This window comes from Thermobia domestica, chromosome 7 (genome assembly GCF_964235325.1).
Source record: "Thermobia domestica chromosome 7, izTheDome1.hap1.1, whole genome shotgun sequence".
Taxonomy (NCBI): domain Eukaryota; kingdom Metazoa; phylum Arthropoda; class Insecta; order Zygentoma; family Lepismatidae; genus Thermobia; species Thermobia domestica.
The window spans coordinates 9,667,884-9,681,572 of record NC_137460.1 but is presented as its reverse complement, the minus strand read 5'-3'; the positions used below and the strand labels follow the sequence as shown (position 1 = coordinate 9,681,572).

Sequence of the window (13,689 nt, the reverse complement as noted above, 5' to 3'; positions counted from 1 at the left end):
GGCAGTGGCGGTTACAGGGAGGGGGCTTTCGAGCTGAAGTCTGTAAATTGTGGGATTTCTAAAGAAAGAAAAAAAAGCTATTGTTAATCGTATCTATGCTTTAAAACTCCACGGCCACAAACACCCCCCTCCCAATTCTGAGATTAATAAAAAAGTTTTTTTTTCTAAATTCGCTACTGGTATAAGGTAAAAAATACATGTAAAGACAGGCACGTATCCATAGGGAAGAAACGTCGAATAATGGAATTGCAGTGACGAAACTTTATTTGCGGAAATTAATACCGTCTCCATGTCGAAACCTGAAGACATTCCTGATTTTTTTTTTCTTTTTTAATTTTACTGGGAAATGATTTCTCGCCTGAATGCTGAAAGACGGCTTTTCTTCACAGAACATTGAAAAAAATGTAAAAGTCTTTGATTTATTGATAGAGATGGACAAGAGATAAGAGTCAAATATTTTTGCGAAACAAGAGACGAGACTTTAGCATCTCTCATGTCTCGTCTCGCGTCCATCTCTATTTACAACGTATTGCTCTTAACTGTTTGGTCCTTTCCATTTCAAAATGTAGTTTTGCAGTGATTTTTATGCAATAATTTCAGACGCGTCACGGTAATTAATGTTTCTCCTCAAACTGAGAACTTACTGCGAGGGTGCGACCTCCTCGCTATGTGAGCCCTTCATCCATCGCGATCTAGACATCGAGGTAGCGACCGCGACTTAAACCTCGACCTCGATCGCGAAGTCTCTTCGGTATGTCTTTACCCTTACATTCACTCACTGATTTTGTTCAGCTTGATGTCATCAGTCGTCTATTGTGTGTATGACCTTTGAACGTTATTTTGGTCAACAGATATTAAAATTTAACGAGTAAATTATAAATTTTGGGTTATGCCTCATTAACCGTACCATGTACTGTCATCTTTCTAAGAACATGAAATGAAATGAAAATGAAAATGAAATATTTCAGTGTAACGTCCCATTATTGTGCCCGTTAGGCTAAGGGAGACGATGATTAAAGTACGTGAATGGTGACGGAAAAATTGGTGGAACAAGAAAGTGGGAGGAAACGGAAGCAACCCGGAGAAAACCCACGAACACGGTGTTGTCCACTACAAACTTACTTGGCCGGGGCTCAAACCAGGAACCCCACACACCAGTTAAAGCGCTCTACCACCGACGCACCGTGTTCCGCACTTATATCATCTGTCTTACAATGTTTCCAGTTTAACAAGTAAGAAATCACTGATTAAAGTGACTAGAAAGGGGAAAGAAATAACATTGTGGATAACTAAAAACAGAACAAACTTAATGAGACATTTGTAATATCGCGCAAAAAACATAATCTCACTAGATTTCCATTAGTAGAAAACTTCAACCAGATTTTTCAAAGATACGATTTTAACATGGCAACCTAGTTCTTTGATTATTAAGAAATAACCTTCAACTGGAAAGCTACGGAAGCTTTAGGCCTTTCGCATATTTCTAATAGCGCAGTTGTAACTTTAATACATTAAATATTTTACATTTACATCATAAGTACAATTTCAAATGCAATATCCTATTTTAAATATGTAACAATTCATAACACAATTCACGACTTTACATACTTTTGATTTTATGGACACTCTTTCGCCCCAAATGATTCATTAAATGCATCGTTTACTGTAATTATGTTCCTGATCAAAGAGACAGAAAGAAAAAAAAATCATTTGAAACAAGAAATTGTATTCTGAGAAAGAACACAGATGTGATAGGGGGGGGGGGGGGGAGAGGGAGAAATACAGAGATTCCAAAGATTATAATTTCAAAAATGATATTTCAAAATAAACAATGACTGCTCAGATAATCCATTCTCAACATATGTGTTTCTGCATTTCAGTAGAATAACGCAGTATATTTATTCAACATCACTGCAGTCACATCCAAACACATTGTAGCACATTATTTTCTACTCAACCTCTGCCTAGATTACAAAAATCTTGCCCAGTTTGCCTTCTCCAAGACACGATGGATCATCGTTATATGATGGAAAATGGATACATCGTACTCGAAGAAAAATGTACACCGAACATTTTATACGTACCTAACATATTCAATAGTTTTTCAGCATCAGCAGATTTTGCTGCAAGAAACATACTTTTCAATGTGTACCTGAAAAACAAGAAGACATTAGTATTTCAGCTGTACAAAAATACTTAAGATTCTGGCTACCATGGAACATAAAAGTGAAGGAACATATAATATGGAAACAAAATTTGTTTACAAAGGAAAAAACTAGTCCACAGTCAGCAACTAACGTTATGTTTGGTCCAGAATTTCAGCATTTTAAATGATTTTTTTTGTTTTCTTCTTCTTCTTCGGTATTTTTTGCAGACCGTTTCGCCTTCTCTTCAATAATGAAATCTAAATATTATTTATTTTTATATGACAAATGGACAAAATAACCGACTTATATCAGACCTCAAGAGTGATTGAATGTATGGCTGTTCAAAGAAGGTGGTGGGTAGCGTACTGATTAACAGAACGGTAAGACGGAGACTCGTGGTCAACTGCCAAAACAACCCTGTATTTTTTTCACTCTTTATACTGGGTGATATGATAATACACGAACGAACTGGAGGAGGTGACAGTAGACATGGAATTAATCAAAAAAATGTCTAATGAACATGGATCGAAAGCAGCACCATTTTCATGTGAAAGGCGTTTAAGAACCGGCGAAGGCGCTGGTATAACGCGGAAAGATATCGCTATCGAGTCAAAATATTATACAAAAAGTAACAACCGACATATACAATGACGTAGAGAGGAAAGTGGAGCGGTCGCTGCGCAACAAGGATCCCCACAGATAGGGAATAGGTATGTGAATTCGTCACCTGTCCGTAGAAATCCCCATATCGCGGCGACCGTTATGCTCCCATAATTTCGTCATTGCATCCATAACCAATAACGGGAAATAATGCCTTGTTTGGCAATGGGTACTTCGATCTAAATGCTGACCATTCAAATTTTTGAACTACCCATAACTTAAATAACAATAAAACCTCACAAGAGGAAACTTATTATTTACTAGTCTGTGTCACATCTTGGCAACGTTATCATACTATTATCATACACACTACAGAAAAATACAATTTAAGGCTACAGCTTACAAATTTTAGAAAATGAGAGGAGGTTACCTCTAACAAAAAAATAAAGACTTTTCCTTTAATTTTTACAGTTCTGAAGATTTTCTTCACTCGACGTAGGCGTTGGGTTATCCGGATACTCCTCCGAGATGCGGGAACCGTTAATCTAATTTGATATGGTAATTGCAGAGCGCGCGCTGTGTGTCGTAACGGGTGGTATTTCCAGATCGGATGTGCAATTGAGGAATAATCACCGAAAAACAGGATGCCCATAGATATAACCTTGGAAAACACATTTTGCTCGCGAATTTTTATTGTAAACAGTGGAAAACAGAATTTTGAGCATTAGAAGTAGAGCGAAATCCGTTTCGTTTAGTTCTGCGAACACAATTTTTCAAAGCTATTATGCTTTTTGCTGATATGCCAAATTCAATTATTTGCATCTCGTGTTCGTTCACAAAAACAACTGATGCACTAAAAAAATTCTACAGGGTGTCTACTAAAATTCCAAAATGAAATTTCGTGACTTTTTCGTGACCGTTTCTTTACCAAATCGTAAAATTTCATAATACTCTCAAGAGCGAATTTGGGTGCGAATTAGGCCGAATTTTCATTCATGCGATAGAAGCGTGGTTTGCTTGCGATTTGGTAGCGTCTAAAGTCGACCATAAGACATTTCTGGTGGTGAATTTTGACGCTTTATAGAACAAAATTTTGCGATCTGTATTTACATTTGTACAGATTTAAAAACAAAAAAATCGTGGCCCAAAAGCTAAATTTCGTGACTTTTTCTTTACTTTCATGACTGTGTTCTGATTTCGTGACTTTTTCGTGACATTCGTGACTTTTGTGACCGACAGACACCCTGTTCTATGAATAATCAATAAAGGTAGATCGTTTCGCTCCAAATTTGCAATTAATGCGCACCTAGTTAATTAGGTGTACAGGCCTTAAATTTTTAATTAAATTCCCACTTTCACTTCTTTGAATTTCAACTTCTAATTAGTTACTTGGTTCACCCTCATATCCCACAAACAAGGGTGGCCAACGCGTCGACCGGGAGGTTTTGAAAGGTAGGATTGTTTGCATCGATCGGTTATTAATTATTCCCTTTAGCGGGCTAGAGGACAGATAAACTACAAGACCAGTGAATTCTGAAATGAAAAGAAGCACTCAAAAACTAAAAAGGTTGACTATCCGTGTCTTAGAAGTGACCTCCTCTGATTTTCCTAAGATTTATAAGCTGTACCCTTAGATTCAGTGTGTCTGATGAAGATAACGATATATTACCGAAACTGTAACACGATAAATGTTCGCTTTGGTCAGACTTTATTTCTAATTAGTATATTTCGATTGAGAAACCTAATAATTCGAAAAATGAAACATGGAAACAAGAAAAGTCCCCCCTGCTAGTCTCGTGGCTAGCGCGCGCGCCTTTGGTGCCCAAGGTCCCGGGTTCGATTCCAGATGAGAGACTTGAAAATTTTGAACGTATTACAGATGACACCATGTGTCTCCTATATTTCCAATGTATTTTGTACGGAGCAGCAATATTAAAAATAATTCAGTAGAATTCAAAGTAGGGTAGAAGATATGGGGAAGACAAAGTACATGGAAATGAAAAGTCTGGCTTAGGATAGGGAAGAGTGGAAAGTTGTGTCAAATAATAATACAAGGTGTAGGGAAGATAAAACACATGGAAATGAAAAGACTGGCTCAGGAAAGGGAAGAGTGAAAAGTTGAGTTGAGTTGAATGTCAGTTTAGCGTCCCTTTCAGCAGCGAGGCTATATGAGACGCGGACCTACTGATTAACGTGGAATCCGAACCACATGAGCTCCCGCCGGGAATTGAACCCGGGTCTCCCGCGCCAAGGGCGCGTACGCTAACCGCTAAGCCACGGAGGAGCTCGGAAGAGTGAAAAGGTGAGTCAAAAAATAATACTAGATGCGGGGAAGAAAAAGGATACGGAAATTAAAAGTCTGGCTCAGAATAGGGAAGAGTGGAAGCTGCGTTAAACCAATCGAAACATTGCTGACCTGAGAATAATTATTAATTAGATTTTTAAACGATGTCCAAGGGAAGAAAATATATGGAAATGAAGTCTGGCTCAGAACAGGGAAGAGTAGGAAGCTGTGTCAAACAATAATACAAATGTAAAGAAGACAAAGTACATGGGAATGAAAAGACTGACTCAGGATAGGGAAGAGTGGAAAACTGTGTCAAACAATAATACAAGATGTACGGAAGAAAAACTATTTGGAAATGAAAAATCTGGCACAGGACAGGGGAGAGTGAAAACCTGCGTCAAATAAAACGGAAGATTGCTCACCTGAGAAGAATTATGCATTCTAGTTCATCATGGAACGAAATGTTGCGAAATAACGTCCCACAAGCTCGCACGGTACATTCTGAACTCTGGCCAAGTTATACAAACATTTCGGAAACCAATGAACCCACTGGACAAAATTGTGGAACACGGACGAAACTTTTCTTAACTTTTCGTTCTGAGACTACTTCTACTTCAGATCTTTAAAATACACTACACAAAAAAATATAAAATCCCATACCATTTACTTTTTATTCTTTATTCTCGCAAACGCACACTGCATTCGACATGATACGATACACTTCCACAATTGCTGTTACGCCTAAATGATCAATTTTCGATGTTTTATGTTCTTTGTTATGACGATGTTATGTATTCTGAACTGCACGTATTTACAATAATATATCGTTCAAATGTTAAGATTTCTTTATATGCAACTTGCACATATAATAAAATAAAAAGAACATCCTTTTATTGTTTGGAGGATTTATTTTATTTTCCTTACATTTCGTCCACAGCAAGGAATATGAGCGAAATATAAATAAAAAGAAAGGTGTATCAGGGTATTTTTTAAGATTTTTTAAAAAATATTTCACTTATTCACTAATTTTCGTTATCTTCTTTTTCAACATATTACAGAAAATTTGATTTTTCGTTTCAGTTTCATTGTAGCAACACTAAGATTTGTCCATTAAAAAAAAAAATGAAAAAAAGAAAAGTATTCCTAATTTTTCTAATATTGTACAAGGTATGAAGGTTGATCGAAATTATATGTTTTAATTAGATAACCCAACTTGGATCTAATTTCTTAGGTTAATTAGTGGTATTAAAAAGAAAAAAGGAAAATATTAAGATTAAGTTACACTACATAAATAAAATCCTCTTACATTTATAGCTATAATGCACGTTTTCTGGCAGTTAGTGTACTGATATACAATACTTAGGCATTCCTTTTGTGTCCCAAACATGCAAAAAAGCCATACACCGAACAAAAATAAAAGCACTGCTACCGAAATAACTTAGCAACTTAAAAAAATGTCCAATTTGAAATTAAGAAATAAATAAAAAAAAAAAAAAAAAGGAGTTAATACTCTACGTTAAGCCTACCTATTGCAACAATCAGTATTATACTAAACAAAAATCTCTGTTTACTCACTCAGTTTCAGATTCCAAAGGTGTGCTTTAAAAGTTAAACAAAGATGATGTAAAATTTCAATGAACGATTGTATGATACAAGAGAAGAAAACTTCAAGAAAATGAATTTAGGCTGCCACAAAAATTTAACTTGCGACCTCATTATGGACACAAAAAAGCTACTGCTGTTCCTCCGTTCTAAGAGCTGTCTCGGCTGGTAATTCATACGCATACCATCAGCAGTAAAAGCAATAAATTGCCCTTAAAACTTATCCATTCCATCCGGGATCAATTTGACATTTGATGCAATTATTTACCAGCCTTTAAACAGACAAATATACATAAACAAAGCGGGGAGGGGGGGAAGCTGTCAAATTTGTATCTAAAAGAAAATAAGGAATAACTGACAGATGCTTTGCTAATAAGTAAAGGAACGTGGCCGAGGAATGGTGTCCCGAGTAATGCTGTTGTTCTGCCTGCTTCCGCGCCTTTCCTTTGGTCACAAAAGTGTACTAAAAGACGTTTTCAATAATTACAATAAGCTGATGAATGTTTGCATTGGCATTTTTAGAGGGTAATATTTATCATAGTGTGCACAGCTTATCCTTCACAGAAAACGTACCCCTTTTCTACTTATACGCTTCAAGGATAATAACAGCAGGACATACTCTCATTAAGAAATTGCCCCTGTATTTACAAGTGCTACAATTTCATTAACATATTAGTTACTTTGTTAAGTTCTATATGTAGGCTATCTGGAGTCAAAGTTATCACTTTAGTATTTAACTGTTTTAAACACACGCTCAGGGTACGAGGCACTTCAACTGCTTTTATTAATAGTATTATCTGCTTTCGAACTTCCCGTTTCCAGTAGTTTCTCTCTTAGGACAGCTTTCTGAAAGTAGTGATTTGTACCGTTAAAGCATGTGCACATAACGCACTGCTCAAGTAAACCGTAATTCCAATTAACTTTTCCAGTCGTCTAAAAGAATTAATCTCAAGTATTTCTTTCTTATGCATAAGGAAGAAGTTATGGTTTTCTTGGCGACTTAAGAAAATTTATTTCGTTTTTTGTTCGTAGTACGAGTAATATATGTTGACTATCAAATTATATTTTTGAACTAGCTGAATCACACGCTTCGCTGTACAAAAATAAAGTTCAGCTAGACTTGTATTTGGGAAGGATAATTAATAATCAGACTGACATTTTTACAGACTTTCCTTTTAATACAGGTCAGCATATTCCTCTCCGTTATTGAGATAGGCATCCCACTGCTTTACCAGATTTTTGATGCGCTTATCTCAGAAAACTTGTGGCTGCTGTGGGAAACAATTAAAAACCGCCTCAAGCAGTTGTGCTTTCGATGCAAAGTGAATTTCACGTAAGGTATGTTTCAGCGGCCGCTTTAACACATGAAAATTACACGGGGACAGATCAGGGCTGTAGGAGGATTGAGATAACCCACTTAGACGAAGCTGTCCTAGCAATGTGGAGACGTGTGCAGCAGAATGACATCTTGTGACAAAAGACCACGCTGCTTGTTCTTAATTGCAGGTCTCATCTCGTTTCACAAGGTATCTTGAGTACAGAGCACGGGTAACTTTCTCACGTTGTGAACGTGAGGATTCAGTTGACTACCAGTTTGAAGACAGCCTTCGCTTATATAACCTTCCTGTCACACACTGCTGCCACCTAGCGGTGCTTCTGGAATTTGTCTCGGTAGTATGCAGCGTGCTCACATCCCTCGTAAGTTTCATTACTGTGATGCTGTAACTGGATTTTTCACGCCACATGTTCGGTTATTTATTGACCATACCAAATAATACAACTTTTGTTCGTCCCGTGACTTAACTTTGTCTCTGAACTCTGTTAATTGTCATTGGACACGAAAGTTTACCACTGAAAGGAATCTCTGATGGAATAAGTGGAATTCTTGACACGATACTAAAACCAATTACGTTTACCGTGCACTTATTTCTTTCAAAAGGAAAAAGAACGGAAAGTACATGAGGTTGAAACATTGAATCTGATTTCCTGAGCACCAACTTCAAAATTATTAGAATGTATGGCTGTTCAGAAAGTGGATTGGGTAGCGTAGTGGTTAACGCATTGGCACAGTAAGAGAAAGACCCGGGTTCAATTCTGACTTCAGTCGTGCTTTTTTTTCACTCTTTATATAACACTTTTGAAGTCAAGTTTAACAACCATCAGATTTTCATAACAAAGAGTTCTTTAAGTGCAAACATTTACATTATCAAGTTTTTCCGACTTTATATTTTTAGCAATGCACACACAAAAAAGTGCAAGAGGACATTGTGAGAAGTGATAAGAGCTGCATTTGAATGACTCTGGTCCACAGATAAAGGTAACAGTGATTAGCGAAACATTTAAGTATATTTAACTTCAGATGCTACATAATTAATTAATTAATCTTTAAATGCCCATTGACGCAACTACCGCGTCGGAGCTTTAAACCTCAACAGCACAGCCCCTAATTAAGGTAACTAGATGATTGTGGAACCAATGAATTTCTGAAGGATGCAGCTTTCCGTCGGTGTGCATTTTATGTATAACGGGTACCACGGCGGAGAGGGGAGGAGAGTAAATTTTTTTTTTTTCAGTTCTTTACATACACTCATAAAAATTGGCATGTGAAGCAATGACGTAGGCCACTACATGGTAATATCCTGTATTTGTACTTCTTGCTTATATGGGGAGTGGGCAAATTTTTGGAGTTTCAGTCTTTTGACGTAATTTACGTTTATCTTTACCACAAATATCAACAGCTCAGCTCCTAATCAAGCAAGAAAGATGATTTGGTACCAATGTATTCCTAACATGTGAAGCTTTCCGCTAGTATGCATTTTATATATGTGGGGGCTACCACGACCGAAGGGGGAGGGTAAAGTTCATTTTTTTATTTTTTCATCAGGTTTTGGTGGCCATTCCTTCCCTCTTTGTGGTACACTTATAAAAATTGGTACGTGAAGCAATGAAGTGTCTGGCCTACACATTAGAATCATTTTGTCAGCGTAGGGTGACTCCAAGGGTTGCCAGGGTCCTGCAAACTCAATTTTTCATATTTATTTAATGATTTTTTATGTTTTTTCTTCTTCTACGACCATGGCGGGAATCGCACGAATGTTAGCTCGTTGGAATCTGTGGTCTATAAGCTTTCCAAAGGTGTGTGAATGCTCTGTGATAATTAGGTGTCTCACTAGAGCCTCCAACGTGAGAGCCTACGATTCTGTTAATTAGAAAGTTAGGCAGGCGTCTAAAGGTTAATTAGAAAACCATAAGTAAATAACTCATGTGCTGTTTTGAAACATGCATTAATTCATCTCCCTAAATAAATCTCTTATATAAAGTTCTGGTTAATACTGATCCCATGCGTTCATTTTGGTAGTGCGGTTGCATTACAGTTAATGATATCACATACGAACTAAAAATAAGTGCACAAATAAAACCTTGCTAGATTTCCAAGCGTATTTCATCTCATATCTTGTAATAAATTTATATACACTACCACTCAAAAATTTTCGAACATCCTGGATCTTTGTGAGCATCTACAGTGAAGCTATTATTTTGACACGAGAACTTTGTCGTCGTGTGTAGAAAATACTCCTGCTTCAAGCATAAAATTTGACGACAGTTGAATCGAGATTTGAGAAGTACTACAGATGATATGTTTAATAATATTTCTTAATATTGGAACCAAAATTGCTGATATACATATTTGCATAGTATAAACAGAACTGTGGAAGGCGATGCAAGATATTAGTTTTTCTTTGAAAGATATAGACATGTGGGGTTAATGCAGTCGCAGAAATTTGAAAGAAAAAGCATTGCCCAAATTTTGTAGTTCTTTATACGCTTGTTGATATGTGAACGTTTAAAAGACAAAAATACCATACTTCGAGAAGGGTTTCCGACGGCCAATATACGGGCTTTTGTGTTCGTTGTTAGTTTCAACGAGCAACGATGTGATACACAAAACCATCGTAAATACTTTTTCAAGTATGGTATTTTTACCTTTTTAGAAGTTAGCATCTGAACAAGCTATAAAGCACTACAAATTTTGAACTTTTTTTCTTTTTAATTTCAGTCACTACATTGACCCTGCATGTCTATATCTTTCACACTGACACACAATCATAGTCATAGTCCAATATATTGGGGAGACGGGGAAATTATTGAAAGAAAGAATTAAACAACATAAAAGTGATGTGAAATGTGGCAGAGAAACTAACGCAATCTTTAAACACGTAAAAGAAACAGGACATGATGTGAACTGGGAAGAAGTTATTGTGCTGGAAAGGGTAAAAAGGTTGTGGCCGAGAAAGTGGAAAGAGGCTTCGTGGATAGAAAAAAAAAGGGGGGGGGTGTAAACTTAATGAATTGGACCAAAGGTATCAGCATTAATAAAGAATGGAGAAATATTATTGATAAATACAGAAAAATGTATGTGAATTAATGTATTCAATGGTTGTTTGCTCCTTGTTTCTTTCTGGTAGAATGTTATGTTTTCCCATTGGTCAGTTCAGATAGATTTCCACGCTTCTGATTGGCTGTTTGAACGGGCCAATGAGAGAGCAGATAGAGAGATTAATGGTGTATATATACTTGAGTAGTTTTTTGTATCACTCAGTGTACGTCTGATGAGGATCTTGGCTAGAAGATCGAAACATCACGTGTAAATGTGTTTTTATATTAAACAAGTGCAGTCTTGTTTACCAGTGTGTTTATTTATCTTTCACACAAAACCCATATTTTGTCTCACCTTCCACACTTGTGTCTATCCTATGCAATATCTACATCAAATTGTCTTTTTTTTTTTTTTTTCAATTAAAAACAAATATATGATTAGATATATTATCAGCAGTACTTCTCAGACTTTGATTCAACTGTCGTCTAGTTTTATGCTTTAGGTAGAAGTATTTCCGACACACGGGGCTAAGTTCTCGTATAAATATAATGATAAAACGTAGATGCTCACAAAAGTCCGAGATGTTCAAAAACTTTTGAGCGATACTGTACATATAAAAAAAATAGAAAGAAACAGAATAACTCTACGTAGCGTGCTCAAAAAACAGATGCATTAAAAAATAAATGAGAAAAAGCAAACAAAAAATTAAAAACACACCTGCCAGTACTAGGTTTTTCTGACAACAAATACATATAAACAATTAACTGCTCTAACTTCTCTTTGTCCAGGTCGTCAGGCATTCCGTCGGCCGAAACCTCCCGTCCCGAGGGCAGTGTGTACGAAATCGATTTAATTAAGGATGAAGGCAAGACGATGTCTGGGAGCTTTTCATTCGGTTTCTTCTGTCCCTGACTGACACAACCCATCTTGGCTGAGGGGCTGCAAAAGAAAAACTTATTTTTAAAGTATACGTCTAATTTACTGTTAACTAAATTACAATGCGCAAAGAAAATATTTTGAACACATAATCCTATCTAAGTTGTGTTCTATTTTCAACTTTTGTTGCTAATAATTTCAAATATCTTTTTCCCTGCCCCCCTCGTTAGATTACTTAGTAAGGATGAAATTGATTTTAAGTTTAACACCAAGGTTATGAATTTTAGGCTAAAGGAGATGGGTGATAAATAAAAATAAACGATTGTGAAATTAAAATTTTTGTGCTCTCTCTCACGGGCGATTGAACCCAAGACCACATGCATCGCAGCTACACACTAAACCAGTGGGAAAGGCCTTAGTAATGATAAGTTAAGAAATTTGATACATTTCAAAGTTAAAATATGTATGTGAAAGGAATTTCTCATGAATATCTTAAGTTCAATATATATATATATATATATATATATATATATATATATATATATATATATATATATATATATATATATATATATATATATATATATATATATATATATATATATATATATATATTCCTGTAAATGTGTGATAGTACATTTACTGTAAATTGTTCTCTACCTACATATTTTAAGAAAGCTGCTTACACAGATATCTATATACAGGTATATATCCCTCGTCATTACAACCAAAAATGCCTATATAAATGAGAGGTCGATTAGGATCGTTTTAGAGATATCGAAATAACGATCAAGTTATTACATATACATTTTATTAAATTATTTTAACAAAAGAAACACTGACCAAAGCTTAAAACACACTTTAAAAAATTATAATAACGGTTTCGGATATCAAACATATCCTTCTTCAGACAATATCTACTATTTTATTAAAGCCCCAAATCTCCGGTAATAATGAAGATATTCACATCATTTAAAAACAGGGAAAGACATTCTTTTAAAAGGTATAACATTATTTGCACTCCGAAAAAAATCTGAATTTCAAAATTCCAAATTTTTACCTTCAAATTTGAAAAAAAGAAATTAAATTAAATTTTTGAGTTTTACGTCCCACGCTTATGCCGGCTAGGCTAAAGGAGACAGTGAAGATGAGAAACGAATGAAATGGTGGAATGAAGAGTGGGAGGAAACGGGAGATCCCCGATGAAACCCACGAACACGGTGTTTGTCCACCACAAAGTTCACTTGGCAGGAGCAGGGTTTGAACCCACGACCCGATACACCAGAGGTGAACGCTCTCTACCACTGAGCCACAGCGGCCCTTACCTTCTCATGCATCCATTGATGTGCGTTCCGGTTGTTGTTCACACCTTGTCGGGTGAAGGTAGCTTCGTCCACAAACAGAATGTATGAAAGTAAATGTATCTCTACCTGTACCCTTCGACAAAGTTCCACAAACAGCTCGCCAAGGTGCACGGAGGTGTATGACCTTATGTAGAAGAAAAGAATAAGAACTTTCTTCGAGCAATAACCGACAAATACTGAATTGTGTTACATGTTCACATGTGGCAATTCCGCGTATGTTGGTTGTAGGGCTTCTTTGGACAATTTCTAGAATATAATCTTTGTCAAATGTACGCTGTAAGGGACGTTTAGATTAACTGGCATTTGGAAGCATGCCACTACAGAGTCCCTACTGATCTGGAGAAATCTATTTTTCTGACTTTTCCATGATCTTTGGCAGGAGGTTACCTGTCTTTCATGACAAGTGTCGGATGACGTTGACATATAAATAAGGAG

The 13,689-nt window shown here is 36.2% G+C and overlaps 1 protein-coding gene across 8 annotated transcripts in view; it reads right to left on the bottom strand.

The window, feature by feature from the left end:
• Positions 1-13,689, bottom strand: part of G9a (histone-lysine N-methyltransferase G9a) — a 118,791-nt gene that overhangs the window by 52,092 nt on the left and 53,010 nt on the right. For 7 of the 8 annotated variants that reach the window (XM_081764091.1, XM_081764093.1, XM_081764096.1 and 4 more), the window contains exons 7-8: positions 11,732-11,953; positions 2,085-2,152 (exon numbers count right to left, since the gene is read on the bottom strand). In XM_081764091.1, coding sequence (XP_081620217.1) covers positions 2,085-2,152; positions 11,732-11,953 — 290 coding nt within the window. The remainder of the gene's footprint in view (positions 1-2,084; positions 2,153-11,731; positions 11,954-13,689) is intronic. The other variant, XM_081764095.1, reaches the window with a different exon arrangement.